Source organism: Cyrtonyx montezumae, unplaced genomic scaffold (assembly GCF_038088225.1).
Source record: "Cyrtonyx montezumae isolate F1298 unplaced genomic scaffold, pur_monq_1.0 scaffold_23, whole genome shotgun sequence".
NCBI classification, from domain to species: Eukaryota; Metazoa; Chordata; class Aves; order Galliformes; family Odontophoridae; genus Cyrtonyx; species Cyrtonyx montezumae.
In genome coordinates, this window is record NW_027071970.1 from 10,796,920 (window position 1) to 10,816,067 (window position 19,148).

General features: G+C 39.6%; 1 protein-coding gene across 2 annotated transcripts; it reads left to right on the plus strand.

The window, feature by feature from the left end:
• Nucleotides 1-8: 8 nt before the first annotated feature.
• Nucleotides 9-16,439, plus strand: BCL7A (BAF chromatin remodeling complex subunit BCL7A). Of its 2 annotated transcripts, XM_065739221.1 has the most exons (7): nucleotides 170-250; nucleotides 4,228-4,336; nucleotides 7,866-7,947; nucleotides 10,981-11,077; nucleotides 12,914-13,081; nucleotides 14,539-14,660; nucleotides 15,350-16,439. In XM_065739221.1, the coding sequence occupies exons 2-7, from the start codon at nucleotides 4,302-4,304 to the stop codon at nucleotides 15,419-15,421; spliced, it is 576 nt and encodes a 191-aa protein (XP_065595293.1). In that variant the 5' UTR covers nucleotides 170-250; nucleotides 4,228-4,301; the 3' UTR covers nucleotides 15,422-16,439. The 2 variants fall into 2 exon arrangements, with proteins under 2 accessions (XP_065595291.1, XP_065595293.1); XM_065739219.1 differs by lacking the exon at nucleotides 4,228-4,336 and having other exon boundaries at nucleotides 9-250.
• Nucleotides 16,440-19,148: the final 2,709 nt, after the last annotated feature.

A 19,148-nucleotide genomic window follows, 5' to 3' on the forward strand; every position in this document is an offset into this window, starting at 1 on the left:
GGGCGGAGCCGAGCGGAGCCGAAGCGAGCCGAGCCGTGGGAGCATTGTGCGTGCGGGCAGGACGGAGGGACGGACGCCGCGAGCCGCGCCGAGCGCTGCATTCCCGCCGCTGAGGCCGCCGCCCTGCCCCTCCCCTCCCTCCCCAAACCCCCAGCAGCATGTCGGGCCGGTCGGTGCGGGCCGAGACCCGGAGCCGGGCGAAGGATGATATCAAGCGGGTGATGGCGGCCATCGAGAAAGTGCGCAAATGGTGAGCGGGCCGCGCCGCGCCGCGCCGGGACCCCGCGCCGCTCCCCCCCCCTCCCCCTCCTCAGCGCCCCGCGGGGGCCCGAGCCCGGCGGGGGGCGGGGAGCGGCGGCACCCAGAAGCCATTTCGCTGCTGCCCGTCACACGGAGGCGGCGGCGTGTGAGGGCGAGAGGCGGCTCCATTGTGCGGCCGAGCCCCCGGCCCGCAACCCCCGGAGCCCCTCCGCCGGGCCCTGCGTGAGGTTTCCCCTCGCGGGCAGCAGCGTTCCGAATCCCGCTGTGAAACTCCAGCAGCCTGCTCTTAGTTCCCACGTATTCCTTAAGCCCGCCGCTTTCCGAGGCGTGCGTTAAGCCACCAACTTCGTGAGGTTTGCGGAGCTCCGCAGGCGTGGAACGCCGTGCGGCCGCGGACCCCGAGCGGAGCCGGGGAGGGAGCGCAAGTGCCGCCCGGGTCGGCTTTGTTGTGTACCTCAAGGCTGTACCCCGGCGGAGCGGAGCGCTTTTGTTAGGCCTTCAAAGCGTTTGGGGCATTTTCTCCTTTTGTCTTTATTTTTCTGCTCGTGTTATGGGAATCAGCACGAGGTGTTGGTGCTCGCAGGTGGGGTGAGGAGCGGTGGGGGGAGAACCGTGTTCTCCGCGGAGTTGGAGGCTTTGTGTGCGGAGCTTTGAATGTGTTTAAATGTTTGAAACCCGCAGAAAGCTTTGTCTCTTTGGACCTGACGAAATAAGGAGTGCTTCTGTTCCCATCCGCAGATAACGCTTTGGTTTTGTTAAAAGCATCTAACAGAAGTAGGTGCGTTTGCTTTTCTGGAGGCATGGATTTGTCTCTTCGGGCCGGTTGGCCAGAGCTGCACAAAGGAGGCAACGTGCGCCTGATAATGCCGGGCACGGGATGGGGATTTCAAAGCATCCACCCGCTGTGCGTGGGGCTGAGCAGTCCGGCAGCGCACTCAGGAACTCTCTTCTGCACTGATGCTGCTTTCAAGTGCTGTTTGCTTACTGAGTGGTCAGCTTCAAAGGGTCTGAATGGTGTACAGCGATGAGACAGTGCTTCTGATCGCACGGCCGCGTTGCTGGCTGTGTGGGACTGTACTATTTTGGCTGTGGGTATTTCATTCATGAGCGCAGCATACCTCCTTTGAGTCCTGGTTTGTGGATGTTGGAGGGGGGCAGAGGCAGGACCCTGATCATTCAACAGATTGTCTAGCTCTTTTTCCCATGGCAAGGGTGCTCTGCCATCAAGTCAGTTGCTACAGCTTCACCTGTAAAACAGATCTTATGACATAAATAGATTTTGTACACTTGAACCCTCACCAAAAGCCAGCTCGCTTCAAGCCTGAGTATCTAACCTTTGGGGTTGCCCGGGCTATGTTGAGTGAAGAGGAAATTGTCTTTGCCCACAAATAAAAAATATAATGTAGTTAATGTATATAAGTAACAAAACTTCCTATCTCTCTCTATATATAATTAAAACAAAGAAGGCTGCAAACGTGAAACTAATAGGCTGGACGTGTGTGCCCTTTCAGGAGTTATGGTACAAAATCATGCAGCGTTTCTTGTGATTATGGTCAGAAGTGTTCTTATGGCTTTTGTGTGTGTATCTCACAAGTATTTCCTTAAACCATTTTCCCTATTTTTAAGGGAATCACGGTTTAATGGCAAATCTCATTATTTCTTCCCCACCCTGCAGTGAAGAACAGTGGGAAAATTAGCAAAAGAAATTCAGTGTTCCGTGGTTTAAATGTTTTGAAAAGACTTGTGCTGTGAAACTGAACTTTGTGTTAGGAATTCCTGCATCCTGAGAGGAGCTGCCACATAGGCAATTTCGAGTGTACAGTTTCATTTGCTTAATAGGAGCAATTTGTTGCCATCCACAGCTCTTCTGTAGAGATGCAGCCGCTGAAGATTAAAATACCTTGCATGCAAGAGTTTTCTGGACCGTGCACTTGGAGTGCTGCATTTCAGTACCAAACAGGAGCAGATTCAGATCATGCATACTGTGGATGTTGAATGGCTCCAGTGCGTGCTGCCCTGCTTTATTGATGTGGGAAGGCATGTGGCAGCCCTGCTTTGCAGCCCTGCTGTGTGCTCCTGTTGCCACATCTCTATATGGGTACATGGGAAGTTGCTTTCCATCAGTGCAGAATCCCTTCCTTGGGAAGTGTGTATTGTATTCCCAGACCCTGTGCCCTTCAGAGCAGGTAGCCTGTCTTCATGCATTGGTAGAGAGCCTGGTGCTTCTGGTGTTACTGCAGCTTGGCTGAGAGTAGTAAACAGAGAAGTTGTTAGGATTTTATCTTGAGATTAATGTAGCCTTATCTCCTTTGTTTAAACCGCTCCCGTGAATGAGCTTCTCTATTTTAGAAAACATCTAGCACGTGTCTTACAGAATACATGGCTGTGCTGTGTTTGTGTGGCAGCTGTGTTAAATCTTCATAACTAAGGGGGTTTTGGAACTTTCTTTTTAACCGTGCTTATTTTTCTTTCAGTCTAGCTGGAAGAACAGCTAAGAATAAAGGTAATGCTGTGAGTTGTGAAAGGTACAGGGCTATTTTTGTTTTGAAGGTTGACAGATATTTGTTGATTCTAAATGAGCTCTCAACAAGAGAGGGGCAAAAAGTATTGTGGCCTCAGGCAGCATTAGAAAGCACTGGAAATGCTCTCACAAATGCTGGATTTATTAAAATTATTTGCAGAAAGATTTGTAATGGGTAGCAGGTGAGTACTAGCACTGTTGAACTTTGGGACAGATGCCCAAACATTTATGCCATGGTTTGGCTGCTGGGAGTAGGTGTTCTGGTCACGAGAATGCAGCAGGATGAGGAAAACTCATTGCATTGACTTGTCATTGAGTTGCAGGATCTTTGCATAAGTCATTTGGCTGTTTTCTGCTTTGTTTATCAAAGCTTTACATAACATAGGGATAGTGGCAGCATGTCATGAAGAAGAGATGAACTTGGACCACTGCTGAAAGTGGTATCAGAAAGTGCTATGTCTTTTTTTACAGAAAGGAACTGGTTGTAGGAGAGATGTGACTTTAAAACGAAGTGTAGAAGATGATGAGCAGAGTAACTGTAGACCATGAGGTGATGTGACCTGGTAATGTTGGTTGGGATCTCTCACTGTAGCTAGCTGAAGTAGAATTTCTAGACAACATGTCTGTCCATTTGTTGTCTCCATTCAGGCTTGCTAAAATATTTTATATGGTGTGTAAGCTCTGCAGTGGAGCTTCTGCAGGTTTTCCTGCCCTTGTTTCCTTCTTACAATAGATTTTTGCTCCAAAAAGCAGTTAGGATGCAGAACTTAATGTGATGTCTTTGGAGAAGACTGCAGCTGCCAGGTTGCCCCTGTTAGCCAGGCTCCAGTGGCTGTGTGGCTGCCTGCAAAGGCTGCAGTTCACGTGGTGGCAGCTGAAGTAAAAATACCTGGTGTGCGAGGGAACTGTTGTGAATTTCTGTAGCAGTCCAAGCACAGTTACCATGGATGAATTACAATACGGATTTTCTGGCTTGTGGTTATTTCTTTCTGAGCCAGAATATGCTCGCTGACTTCAGTGCAAGTTGGATGTATGTACAAGGTAGAGTTTTTCATATGTAAACCATGTTTCTTGTTGCTGTAAGAAAAGCTGCGTGCTACAACACTCAACAGAACTCTGTTAAAACGTGCTGGCATGTACGAGTTGGAGACTGCTACTGCAGCATGCTTGGCTAAAGTTAGAGAGAAGGGCCCCTTGACCATCAGTGTTTGTCCACTCACACTACTTTATACTTTATTGTATTTGTAGCGTGGTCAAGAAACACCCTGTGTATTTGGGGCTACTTCATGTTAGTCACTAGACAAACATCTGCATAGAAATAGGCGTGCTCTGAAAGCAAGCCTTCATTTCAGAAACATCTTTATTTGTGCATCTGACAGCACTTTGTGTGTATAATAATGGCATTTTCTTTCCCATCCCCCTTTCTCCTTTGCTTGATCCCACAGGGAGGTCATAATTCTGTGATTTTCACCAAACTCTGTTGCAATGCAAGTGAGTGTGATGTGATAAATTCAGCATTATGACGTCACTTCATGATCATCAACAGAAGATGGGGTATGTGGGAGCAAATCCTTGTGTAAATACAAATCACTATGATAGATGGTAGTCACGGTAGAAAGCCAAACAAGTGTGAAAGCCTTTTCTTGAATGATGATATATTGGCAGCAAAGGCTTTCTGTTTCTGTGCCATCAAATGTTTCTAGCACTCGTCGCTGCTGCAAAAGCTGCCTTGACACTTTATGTATGAGTGTAATATACACTGCCGTGTTTGCTCACCAGTATATTACTTTTATACATGGCATTTACACTCAATTTTGGGGCTTTAGAGTTAATAAACAAAATATAAATACATTTAAGTGTCTTGGGCTATTTGAAATGGGAAAATGAGTATATAATTATATAACTCCTAGGATATTAAGATGCCTGAGGCATAACCACTAAAGAAGTTTTGATATTAATGCTTACCCTACGTATCCTTGGCTGTTCTTAAAATGCTGTGTAGATATGGTTCAGAATTAGAAGTATTTTAACACTATTTTGGATACACGTATGGGTTTTGTTTCTGTTGCATAGTCTAGTTTCTGCACTGACTGTAACCAAAATGTTTAAGATACTTTTCAGCGTGGACAATTACAGGAAAGAAAATTACAGTATATATTTTAAGTTATGCCATTTCCTTTGTTTTTATACTTGGGTCATTCATGGGTGAACACAAGTTTTGAAACCAGAAAAAATGTTTTTGTTTTTTTATATATATATAATAATAATAAAACTGCGGAGTTTGTTAGGTAGATGTGGATGTGTGAAATTGAAAATTGCCATGTTTTTAGCCTGGTTAGCTGTCAGGCTGATGATGGTCTTTCACCTTTTCCAGTCCACTGCTCAGCGTGTGGATCAATCTTTGTACCAGGGTACAGAGCTGTAGGAATTCCAACCCAGTGTTTGCTCACCCACGGTGAAGCAGCATCAGTGTGGCACAATTCTAGGCAGTGTCTCAGGATAAGTGGACTCAACACTAGGTCAGCTTTGTGGACGGGAAGCCATGGGGTGAAGCTGTGTGGGGTTTCCCAACAGAAAGGGGGCAAGAGCTCACGGATTCCACAGTTCAACTCCAGCAATTGGTTGCTGACAGTATTTAGTGGTTTGGGCAGCACTTAGCAAACTTTAATTTTTGTGGGCAGTGTAAGTAAATTGTCAGCTCTAATTAAATAAAAAACTGTCCCTGTTCAGAATGCTCGGGTGGTGACTTTACACATAGGATAAAAAAACTGAAGGTTCAGAGTAGGAATGGTTGGGGGGGAGGGAGTTAGTGATTTTTGTGTTGGTTCTCAATGGAAATACCATAAATACTACAGATAATAACTTAAGCTTTGTATTTGCAATACACGTTGTAAATTCTGGAGTTTATGCTGTTGATCTTAAATGTCTGAAAGTCATTCAGTTCAACAATTCTTTGTTAACAAATTTCTGTTTGTGCTGCCATCTTTTTTTCCTGTTAATACTTTTCTGGTCTTAAGCTGACAGTTCTGCAAATGCTTACACATGTGAAATATTTGAATGACAGCAGTTGGATGTCAGGCTTTCTTTATAACCGTGTTTGCAGGATTGGGATGTTGATGTTACTTCCATCACAGAATATCCTTATTCCCATTGTTGTCTGAATTACTATGTATTGAAAGTAGAAAAAAAAAATCCCTGAAGCTGAAGGTTATCATAACTTAAAGTGGTATTTAGAAGCTCAAAAGAATAAATGTCAAGGCTAACTTAAATACTAGAAGGAAAAGTTACTAATATAGGTTTCCTCCTGTGTTCTACAGTCTGTCCAGTGAAGATGCTGTGTGAGGCTGCTTTGAGATGCTAACAGGTATCTTGAACTTTTGGTTTTCCAGTGCAGCATCTCTAAGTAATATTTTGCTATAGCAGAAGGCTAAAATCTTGATCTAAAAAAAAGATAAACATTCAGCTCTCCTACACCCAAACCAAAAGCCCAACTGGTTTTATTTCCATGATTTCAAAGGTTTTCCAAACTAGAAATGAGTTTAGTTTGGGTTATATTCTTAAATATATATATATCATGATCATGTCTTCACAATTAAGTATGCTCTCATTACTGACATGCTCTCATCTCCACTGTCATTTTTTGTCACCCCTAGCTGTAGAGCTCCAAATTACTGTAACAGTATTTCTTGACATACTTCAGCCATCTAGCATACATAAATGGATGTATCTAAACGTACCTGGAAAGAAATGGATCTGTAATAGTTCTGTAGTTTAATTAAAATATCCTTGAGAACAGATCCAAAATGTATCAAACTGCCAATTCATAGCTTCTTTTTCTTAAATAGGGAAGTATCTTCTCTATAGGGAAAACAAACAAGATTGGCTTTCATAGCTAAAACAAATAGTAAGGAGGATGTTTGTGGCATTTGTACAGCGTGACTGCTTTAGATGCTGGAAGCCCTTTCTAAAAATGGAGATACCACATATTTGGAGTCACATCCAGCTTCTCCCATCCTGCAAAGAATAATATTATTTTAATCTGTACCTTCCAAAATTCTGAAACTGTAATTTAAATGTGTTCTTAAAAATAAAATAACAAAAAATGCTTGATCTCATGCCAAATTAATTTCAAATGTTCCTGAATATTTAAGAGAATCAGTCCTCATTGTTAATTTCTCATAGATCTGTTTGCAGAGCTCTGTTGCAAACCCAGGAACCAGCAGTGGTGATCTGTGACCTGAAAACTGATCACAGAAATGTGATGGAATTTCTCTGGCATTCTGAACCTTCCTTTAATGTTCTCATGCAGAGACCTCAAGGAATTCCTCCTGTAACTAAGCACTCAGCATCCTTTCCATCTCCACACTCTGTGTCTGTGTGACCCCCTAATGTAGTGATACCCTCCGGCCACATTTCCTTTGCAATTTGTCAATGCTATGACTTCACGGCTGGCTGGCAGGGGTCTGCAGAGTGCTGTAGGTTATTCCTTTTCCCCCCTGATAGTGCTCTCAGCCTTCCCCATCCAAGCGAGGCAGGCTTTCCCAAGTCTGAATTCTGCATCACAGCACATACCGGTACCAGTAGGGCTATTGGTTCTAAGGCCAGGATTTCAGAGTGTCTGACAGGAGTGTTGAGCGAGTGTTAAATTGCTAGCAGCAAATCTCTACCCAGAAAGAAACCTCCAATGATCAAAATGCATTTAGTTTTTTGATACCGTTAAACAGCTTCATGACAATCAAAACACACCGGTCTAAAAACCTCTTCTGCTCTCTAGAAACTTAAGTGAAAATTGTAAGCGTTAAATCTGCATTTTCATTAGCTGTTCTTCTTAATCCTGATGTTATTACTGCTACTGTGGTTACTCACCCAGTCAAGTAACATCCCTCAGAAATGTAGAGGTTAGCAGTGCTCTAAGAAATCTTTGAAATGCGAAGAACAATTTGCAAAATGCAGCTCTAAAGATGGTGTAATAGAGATCATCCTACTTATTAGCCTATTTAAATCTTGACAACTTACAATAGTAGATCGCTTCGTTTTGAATACAGATTTTAACTTTAACTTCTCCTGCATTGTAATTTTACAGGGAGAAGAAGTGGGTGACGGTTGGCGACACGTCCCTACGGATTTACAAGTGGGTGCCAGTAACGGAGCCTAAGGTCGATGATGTAAGTATCCTGCAGATGTCTTGCATTGTTCAGCATATAGTCACGTTTAGGGTGAGATGAACAAAAGATGCTGTCTGTTCTTTGAGCCTTTTAGGCTTGGCGTGGTGTGGGTCTCCAAGCTTTTGGATGGAACAGCTCTACAGATAGTATTGATCTCTGCAAGGAGGGATGGTTCCTTAGGTGGGAAGTCTTTGGAGTCAACTTGTATCTGTTCTCAGATGACTGTTTCACAGTTGACTTGAAACTGATTTTGAAACATTCTTCAAGATAATGTAATAGGGTTGGGATAGTAGCAAGGCATCAGTTACATTGTCCCTCTTTCTCCTTGATACTTGAAAGAAACGGAACCGCTTTGGAGTGTATTCTCTCTGTGTATTACTTCTATTTTTCTAAAAAAAATAGGTGGAAAACACTGAAGTAAGAGTAGGAAACCTTAGTGGAGCTGCCATAATTTGTATTAAGATAGCCAACCCAAGCAGTACAGCACAGTGCTTCTAATGTGATGTCTGGTTTTGATAAATGTTTGGTGTATGCATTGTGCTTATATTCTGGTGTGTACTGATTGTTTGCCATAATATAATCATGTGGCATAAAAATAACAAATGTAAAAGTCAAAGTTGTTTGGACTTAGAAATTGTTTTTCAATATTGATTTTACTTCTAGCTTGTAATTGAGGTACTGTTGTAGTGATATAAAACTAATCCATGCTACAGCAGTAAATTAAATATACAGCAGGATGCATATATCCTATGTTTGGTACTCTTTCCTTGGGATGTCCTGTAGCTTTACTTTGTCTGAAGGAGAATTAACCTGTCTGTGAGAAAACTGAATACCATGAATGTATACAGTGAAGGTTTTCACATGATTTAGTTTTACAGTCTTGTCTCAAAATTGACTCAAAGTCCAAATTTAAGACCTGTGGTTCATTAGCATTGTTCTTCTTGAGGCTTTTTCTTTTGGTGCCTTTGGTTGTACCCCAAACTTACATGATAGTCAGAGTTGTGATAAGCCTTCTGTTGTCTTTCAAAGCTTGAGGAGCATCTCTGCAAAATAACTTTTTGAACTGGGAGGCTTTTCTGGTTTCTTTATAGAGATTTGTTCTATCTTTTGAGTTATTTAATGTTTGGTCTTTATTTTATTGTTATATGTTCCAGGGTGGGAGAGGAAGCTGAGCACAGGGAGAGAGGGTTACATAGGTTCATGGCTTCTGAAAATTATTTTCCTTCAGTTAAGCTATACTTATATGATGGGTGCTGTGGAACTTTGAAATTTCTATTTAGTTTATGGATGAATTTTCAAAGTGAGTGGTGGTATGTAAGGTCAGATTCTCTGTTATGAATGGGCTTATATAGCAATCCCTATAGGCAGTTAATTGTAGTTTTTGAGTCATAAACTTCAGTTTTTCTTTCAGCAAACACAGATTAGATTACTTCCCCCCGGCCCCCAGGCATTCACATGTTGTTCCTAAGTCACTTTGTCATTTCTTTGAAGTTAAGCTCTATCCTTTAACTAGTTTTTGAAGGCTGTTGTGGATCCTCATTGTTCTGATGGTTCAGCTTTTTTAAGCAAACAAACAAACCCACCTTGCAGCTGAAATGGCACAGTGCTTCTCTTACCTTCAGTAAAGCTGAGAGATATTATCCCCTCTGAACTTTCATTTTGCAAGGGTAAAGAAGTCCATGTGGTTTCACCTCTATTTTATGTCTTAGAGAATATGATCTGCCTCCTTTCATTTGCTGCCTCTCAAGTATTAAAGCAATTAAGAAAGCCTAATAATCTATGTGATGCAAAGGGGAAAATCTTTCCAGATCTCGCTTGCTGAATTTCTTCTTCAGTCTTAGATTGTACTTGATTTTATTTTCTTTCCTTGTTGGAGAATGTTGTCCTAACCAAATGCATAGGTTGGTCAGTGGTCTTCCTAGAGTCAGGCTTTTAATTGTCTTCTCAGCAGGCATGCAGTATCCCCCAAAAGCAGTGCAGCTGGCTCTTTCTCCTGTGAGACTGATTACGTCACCTCTTAATTGAAAATGCTGCATCCCTTAGCAGACGCAGATTTTCCACGTGATGGAAGCCAATGTCTCTTCCTTTGTTTTAATGCTTGCAGTCCATTCTGCTGTTTGGTCTCAACCCTGTTGTGACCTATTGTTCATGTAGGACTATGTTGCATATGCTCTGTTTTAGGCCAGTCTCATTTTTCTTAATCCAGCTTTTAATTTTAATGAAGGAACAATATTCGGTATAGAGAAGGCAGAGGTTTATGCAGCGTAAGCCATTGAGAAAGGTAAAAAGCCTTTCTTCAGTGTCCAAATTCTAGATCTGTTATCATTCCTGTTATGAACACATTCTGTTGTCTGGGTGTGTTCCAAAGCTCCCTAATATGAAGGGGAGAACGCACTGCGTTTGATAGCAGCGTGTTAATATGCATAACCCATACAGTAAGCAGAATTAAGCAGTCAGAAATCAGGTAGCTCATGAACCTTCAGCCCTCATCAGTGTTGTTCATTCTTCCCAGTATGGCAGAGATTTTTTTGACCTTGCTTTTACAGCTGGTTACAGAGTTACCTGCCGGCATCTCCCTAGTTCTTTGAATGGGTTTCAGCAAACCTTTTAATCATTGTGCCTCTGATTCTCTGCTACCAGGAGGAGGGGTAGTACTGAGAACTGTTGTACTTTTTTTTTTTTACAAAATAGTGCAGTGGTTTAGAGATTAAAAAAAAAAAAAGATTAAGTGCTAACTGCTACTAGAATTTCTGGATAAAAACCTGTATCCTCTAGTATTTTGTGTCCTGAAGAGTACAGTTAAAAAACCCAGCCCTGCTATTACTAGGACTAATGCATTATTGATATCATCAGTGCTTATTGCCTTGCTTTCTTTCTCACTTCAAGTTAGATGCTTACGGATGTAATGAGTGGACAGGGCTCCATATTTAAACTTTTTTGGACTTCTCTTGTTGTTACTATTCTGTTCTTGTGCTTTTTGTTTTTTCTTTATGGTGATTGTATTATTTGTTTGTGGTACCTTTGGTTTTTCAGAAAAATAAGAATAAGAAAAAAGGCAAAGATGAAAAATGTGGCTCTGAAGTGACCACTCCAGAGAACAGCTCCTCTCCAGGGATGATGGACATGCATGGTGAGTGGGAGAAGGTCAGCACACATTACCCTATTACAATGCTGTGGAAGTGTAAGCTAACGGTGTCAGATTCTCCATTGCTCAGTTTGGGTCAGAGTGAGAATGGCATCAGATATTTGTTCAGTACCTTGGATTTCTGTTCTGTGAATGTACCAACAGTTGTGTAATTGCCTTTTTTTGGGTCTCTGTACATGGAGGAAAATAGTATTAGTGGAGATGTATGTGAAAATAAAGATGTCAATATCTACTATCAAAATGTTATGCTCTTATTTATTTTAAGTGCCAAGCTTGCTGCTTGCAGAGCCAGAAGACCTCCAAAGCCTCAGGTGCACCTACTGTTGTTTGTATAGGTTTTGTACTGTACTTGTTTAATGGAAGAAGTGAATCAGAGCAGAAGAATTCAGTGAGAGTCAAGAGAGCAAGCTGAGGTTCTCTGTCTTCTTCTTACCTTGACCTGATGAAATTAACTGGTTAAGAAAATGTTTTTGCTTCCCAGTCAGGCAGTATTAAAGTAGCTTAAAGAAAAACCAACTGGGAACCTGTTGAGTATTACTGTGGTATTTATGACAAAGGAGCACGCACAACTCTGTTTTAATTTTTGCTTTCTAGGTGTTTGAATAGCAATTATGGTTGAGAATGCAGCACTATTTGAGCTGATAAGAGGGGACTGTATTTTGGCAGGATGTAATTTTTTCATTTCAGCTTTATTTGCATTTTTATTGCCACTTGATTTTTTTTCTTTTTTTCAGTGAGTATGGTCTTGTGATTAAAGGATTGAGTACGTTATTCACAGACTGGATTAATTTTTCGTCCATGTTGCAAACTTTTAATTTAATAATCTAATTTTCTTAAGCCTTTTACCCCCATACAGAACTTGTTTTATATCATTGTATGTTGTGTTTTTAAGTCATACTGTACAACTTCACTGTAAGCTTAATATTCAAGCTATTCTGACAAGAGGTGGCCCATCACTGGCTATGTATTTCTGAAGTCCTTTGGATGTAATAATTGTACCGATACAGAGAGAGATGGATCACCTCATGTACTAGTAATTTAATTAATATTTTGCTGGGATACTTTTCTTTGGGGATCAGGGGCTTCTGTCTCAGTTCCCCTAACCTACTGGTTAAAGGTTACAGCAGGCTTTGCTGCTATCCATAAAGTATTATGTAAGATATTTAAACCACTGTCAGTGGTTTTCACGAAAAGAAGGCACAAACAGGACGTTTCCTTCTAGATCTGAAGACGTGATCTGTGTTGCAGAAGGTTTTTACCATCAAGCTTCTTGGGTCTCTCAAGTCTAGAGAGCATTCTGAAGAATTATCTTTAAGATGCTGTTGGTTTTAGGACTGGCTGCTATATTGTACCTTGATAGCATTGTGGGCTTTTTGATATTTGGGATGTACTTCTAGAACCACCTGCCCATAAGAGCATTGTAGTAATACAAAGGTTATTTGTAGCATGAATATTTAATTGGTCCTTTGTTAACTGTTCTATAAATTGAGGCAGTTTCAGGTAACCTGTTCTAACTCACGTTATACAGTTCTGGGTCCTTTAAAAGAGGTTGAAGTAAACATTCTCAGTTTTCTTGTATCATATTATTTACAGCATTTAGAAAACTCATGTAATTCTGCAAGAGCAGAAGTTGTGATGATATGGAGTACGCCTAGTGTTAGTGTAAATGCTACTGGACTTGGTCTCCAACAAGCTAGACTATGTCCTGGGTTATCAGGATATTACAGGAAAAATAAACAAAATGGGAGCAATTATAAAAAGCAATAGTTTTTTATTCAGATCTTGTCAAATTGGACTTTGTTTTAAACTCTTTTTTAACAGATGATAATAGCAACCAGAGTTCAATAGCTGATGCTTCTCCAATAAAACAAGAAAACAGTAGCAATTCAAGTCCAGCACCAGAACAGAATTTGGCAACACAAGCAGATGGCACTGAAGTAAAGTCTGATGAAACTCAGTCAGAAGCAAAGGAGCAACCTGGCTCAGAAGGTAAGCTGAAAGGCCCTCCTTAAAGCCAGTCAAAACTGTTACCCTTTAGCGTGGTATCATTTATTTGCTTGTCCGTTTTAAGGACTGAGTAATAACAAATAACAGCTTGAAATAAATAGCTTCTGAATTCTCAGCATCTGAGTAAAAATGAGCCATAATCTCTGTTGCTTACCAGTCAATCTGGACTTCCTTGTTGTATGAAAGAATGACATTAAGTCCTTTTCAGAGAGGAAACAAAACAAATACTGAGTTTGTTGTTGTCATAACCTCAGTCTTGAAAGAAGAAATGATTTAAAATAATATTTAAAAAGTGACTGCCACCATTTAATCACACAAACCCTAGGAAGTTACTTCTGTTGGTGTAGGAATGTTTGTTACCTAGTGAAAGTAATAACTAAGATGTAAGCCTGCCTTTTTTTCTTAACCTTGCTAGTTACATATTCCAAAGTTAGTTCTGGTTTCTGTCCAGATTTTCTAAAATCTACAGTTGCACACAAATGAAAACTCTGTGGAGTAAGAGATTGTTGTGAACCTCTTTAAATGGTATTTGGGTAATTGAAACATGTTCTGTATTTATAATCTATGGAAGATAAGTGTCTTTATCCCATTGTAAGAGAGAGAATGGTGTTAAGGACATATTTTAATTATTTGGTTGCAGAATTCTCCCATAGCAAAGCAATTAAATTATGCCTTCCTGATTAAGTTCTTAGCTCAGTAGATCCACAAACCAATTTAAATTTAGAGCTTTTATCTTGTAATACTGGAATGGTTGAGTATGTTGACGTTGTCATCATTAATGGGGGTTGAATTTTGACAACTGAATCATCACCAAATGAGAGTAGAACTGAATCCTTCAAAGAAAATCTTAGCTAAAAAGTTTGTGATATAGTAAAATATAAGGATTTACTCCTACGTCTGTTATTGTCTGAACTTGTTTGTGTGAAGATGTTACATAGCATACGTGCTTCCCTGACTACATTTAGATTCAAGGAAAATCATACCAAAATCTCCGTATTAATTCCTGAGTCAATTACTGTAATACAAAAGGGAGAAGTAATGACAGAAAAGAAACCCCACCCCTTGCTAGAGTAGCTACACAGTTTGGGATCCATTAATGATCACAGTTGAGCCTCGTTCTGTAGTTGCTTCTTCTGGTTCAGAGCAATTTTCCTTGCATTCATTCAGCCCTTTGCGAAGTTACGTTGGAACTTGTTTGCTGATAGCATTGTCTTAGTTGTACGTTACAGGGCGTGTGGGAGTTTAGCTCCCTCTAGGGACTGACTCCTGCAATCGTATACTGCTGGTGGAATGAAGGCCTTGTAAAGTGGCAGTAGTGTGTGGTTTTGATTATGGAGTTTGAAATTAATTCATTATATTAGTGTTGTTATTATTAATGTGGGTGAAATTATCAGCTCCTGCTGAATGCTTTTGTTTGTAATGATTTCTTGAAATTTCAGATACCTCTGATGAACAGAATTCACAGTCTTCAATGGATAATTCCATGAATAGTTCAGAGAAAGCAGAAATTCAGTCCTCTGGAGAAAATGATATACTTACAGAGGCATCAAAAAACTCTCAGGTAACCTTAAACACAAAATCCCAATTACTTAGCATTTGAAAAAGAACATTTTTACTAAAAAGCAAATGGAAGGAGGCCAGTGTATATTTAGGCTCGTTTCCCAAGGCAATGGCAATAAAGCAGCTGTAGAATATTAGATGTACTTATACCTGTTGGTGTGGTTAATTTGACTGCCTTCTTACATTTCAGATGACTTGAAGAGCAGTACTACAACTGGTCTGGTTTACTTTTCATGTTCCTCTACCAGGCTGTGTTAGTTTTGTAAGGAAATACTAAAAGTTAGCCTTAATGAGTAGTCTGGGCCTAACCAGTTTGCTTTGGCTATAGCAGCAGCAAATTCATGTGCACTTGGTGTGTGTTATGCTCAGGTGTGGAGTTGAGGGGAGTCTGGGTGCAACCATGCATCAGGGCTGTTGCCTGGAATGTTCCCTGAGGCTTCTAGCCTGGAACTAGAAATTTGTCCTTTTGAGTAGAGGATACAAGTGTGAAGAAGCTGAAGTAAGATGCAAGTAGAGGAGTGATTTTTGGAAGCAGACTGACTTGGTTGCATCATTCTTGTATCCAGGGATGCTTTGTATTTCATAACTGACACGGCAGGGAATTTTTTCTTGCTTCTTGTTTGATGTTTAGGACATGTGAAATTCAATGCAGTGATAACATGATTGTTTTTCTTTCCCCCCACCATTAAGGACTCTGAAGGAGTGCCACCTTCTAAAAAGATGAAAGTAGAGGCTTCCCAACAAAACGTTGAAGAGATTTAGACTATAGATTTTTCTGGTCAGTTTTTATGTAAGGTACATCAGTGGGCTTAATTCTAGAACAACCTTACTTAAGCATCTTCTCTTGGATGAGGACAGAACTCCTAACTTTTCAAGTTACCAAGCAAAAATCCAAGAAAGCCTAACAAAGGTTTAACTTCTCAGACACTGAAAACTTTTTCCTGTGAAACAAACATTGAGAACTTTTAAGTTACTGTCTCTGAAATGGTTGGAGTAAACAACTCAGGAGGGGTCTACGCACTGTTTCTAAAGTCAAAATTACGATTATGTTGCTGCTGTATTTTTTTTTCATTTCTCTATTTAACATTGTAAGATATTTAAGGATGGTACAGGTCAGGTATTAGCTTTCATGTGAAGTTCATTGTTCTGGCGCGATGTCTGCTTTTGTTTTGTGCCTTGTGTTCTGAAAACAGTGCTAACTTTTGACTTTTAAAAGTTGTTTTGCAACTGTCTCCTTTGCAAAGTGACCTATGTTTGTATAATGCCATGTAGAAAGGCTTTTTGGGTTTTTTTTTCCTTTTTTTATTTTAAGAGGGGGTTGTTTTGTTTTATTTTTAATTTTTAAATCCCTGGTGCTTAAATTTTAACAAATACCAATCAGGAAGCCATTTTCACTCTTGGAGTCCAAGGAGAGAAAAGAGCTTGATATATTATTTTAGCAGCTATAGTGGAGATCTTTTATTGAATGCATGGCATTCGCAACTGTAAATTTGGTCTTCTAAATACTTAACTTCATCAGAAGTTAACATGATCTGTTTACCATTTGTAGTCCGGATCTGAACATATAATGTAACACAGCAGTTAAAATACTTAGGTATTAGGTCCAGATCTCTGTACTGGGTACAACTTGCTTTACAGAAGAGTTCCACTATGTATATAAATAGGATCAAAGGGATTGATGCACAATGAATTTATTTTCAATTGGGCTTTTTTGATATGAGATTTTCACTGAACTGGATTTCATTGTACTGTTTCTGTATAAGGTGTTTACTTCTGTGTTCCAGGTGTATTTGGGATTGTTTTTCCTTTCAGCAAGTCTTGTAAATAAGCCTTGTTGTTTCTGTAGTCTCTGCATCGTTGATAGAAATTTTCCTTCTTTTACAATTATGTCAGAGTGTGCTTATGCTGAACTTAATTGAAAAGCACTAAGCATGTGCAACTCCCTTCAAATCAGTGGCATTTAGAAGTGCAGAACCATCTGCAAAGGTCTCATTGTAGGGGCCTGATCCTACAGCAGGCTCTGTACTTCCAGGGTGGGTGTGCAGTTAGAGCTGCTCGGTGTCAGTGGGAGCCACTTACTGCTCACTTAATTCTCTTTACACACACGTGCATGTGCACACACATGTATTGCTGGGTCAGGCCCTTAGTCTGTCTTCACTTTGTGTGTGAAATGTGGAGCTTGTAATTTAAACTATGATCTCACAGCTATGAAAATGGTTGCATATAGTTTGTAAGCTAAGAACTGTAAATACTTTTTTAAAGGAAAAAAAAATTGCTTCCAGTTGATACATTTTCATAATTAGCTCTTCATCAAGCTTATTTATTTCTCAATTCTCCAATAGTGAAAATGGCTTGCACATAGACTACTGGATTGCAATTACCACTTTATTATGGAAAACAATGGGGAGTGGGGTGGGGGAGGTGGGGCAGCCAGTGCTGGCATTCCATAGGAAGTTTGTAGGATTGAACTCCAAACAACGTATGACACTCAATTTCACAACTTTTCCTTTGTGCTGAAATAAACTTTTTGGATTTTAACTGAATAAAATTTGATTGCAAAACCATTTGTGAAAGAAGTGTGCTCCCTGATAAGTTTTTGGGATTTCTGGCCTGATCATGAAGTCCATTAATGTTTTGAAAATAAGGAAATGAGGAGCCAAAAATTGTTTGCACAACATTATGCAATGAAATGGTAGAATTCTCTCTTGAATTGTGTGTATGCCTAAAATGTGGATAACTGGTCAATGATGATTGATTTGTATGTATATTACATTCAGATTTAAGTGATATTTTGTGAGAAGTTCTATTGATATATGAAATGGTCAAATTTAGAAAGTTTCAAACTTTAGAATATTTTTGCTTTACTGTTTTTTTTTTTAATTGTTGATGCTAAAGCAAAAGAAATCTGATGCCACCTTTGACAAGCGGTCATTTTTACTAATCCCTATCTCCAGGTGCATCACAGCAAGTTTTTAATTCTAATTTTGTAGGAGTTTCCAAGGGAATAAATAGACTTTTCGTTTAGAAACAAATTCCTGTACTTTAGGAAGAAATAAAATATATAAATAGCACTAAAAATACCTCAAATTTTTCACTAGATAGAAGCATTTATTGGCATTATTGACATCAACAGGTTTAATTATAAGCTTCCTTTTCTCTCCTGTGGCTTCTGCTCGGAACTGTTCATTGTTCTGTGGCTTACAAGACAAGGCATCATAATTCTATTCCTAGAGGCTTTATTGCTAAAATAGTGATGTTTCATTTACAGCTTATACAGGATACATTCAGAACTTTTATTTTTAACCAGAGATTCTAGTGACAATGGACAACTGAACAAGCAGATAGATTTGGGTTCCTTAGATCAGTTATTGTCATTCTCTAAGAGAAGAGACTTTGGCATTACCTGGTATGAAGAAATCCAAAATAGTGTATAAGACTGTTATTAGTCTTAGTGAAGTGCCTGATAACATTTATGGGCCAACGGATGTGATTAAACACATTTTAATGCCAGAAAGTACAGATGGGACCAAACCAGAACATCACATTCAAACCACTCTGAGGTTTGAAACCAGATCTAAATCCAGCTTTTTTGTTCGTTTGTTTGGTTTTTTTTTGGCTTGGACCTGTCTCTACCAGAAGCTTGTTTTATGAACTCACTGTAAAAGGTTTGATTGAAAGCATTGAGATGTGGAGCAGAAGGAGAGGTGTAATTTTCTTCAAGATGACTGAAAGTTCTCATACAGCTAACGTTTTAGAAATAGTGCAAATTTCAAGAAGTGCTTCCTTGCTACAATGCTGAATGTTGGAGCTTCAGTTACAAAACAAAAAGCAAAAACATATTTAAAAAGAAAAAAAAAAAGGAAACTAGAAGCAAGCAAGTAAATTAGCTGAGTTTGTGGAACGTGTGGGAAGGCCTTCCAAATAAGTGATTTACTCAGCCAAACATTTTATAGCAGAACTATTCCTTGGAATTTTTATGCTTGGGAAAGTAGTTGTTAAACATTCCAAAAAAAAAAAAGAAAAGAAAAAGTGCTGGCACTTAGAAAACAACAAAAAAAATCAACAAGGCAGTATAAAATATTGGTTTTGGGTGGCTATCTTCATACGTAAACATTGTCACGTTTTGGAATGTTCTTTATATCTAAGGGCCTGTTAGAAGGTGTAAAGACTTTTGTTTTCTTCAATACCTAATCGTTTTCCATCTTATGATTTGTGTGTGTGTGTGTTGTACAGCAGTATAATTTTTCACTTATTTATTCCATCGGTAGTTATGGTTTGTACAATGTACAATGGTTTCATTTCAAAAATAAAATTAAAAAAAAAATCACAACGTGAATGCTTTGTGACTAATTTTTATCGAGAAAATCTCAGCTTGTTTTTTTAAATTAAAAATAAATTCCCATTTTTATAGATTTTTGAAGCATGCAGTCTATGGTGTTGTCTTATTTGGTAGTGTGTAAAAGGATTCCTATGCTGTGACCAAAGGTTG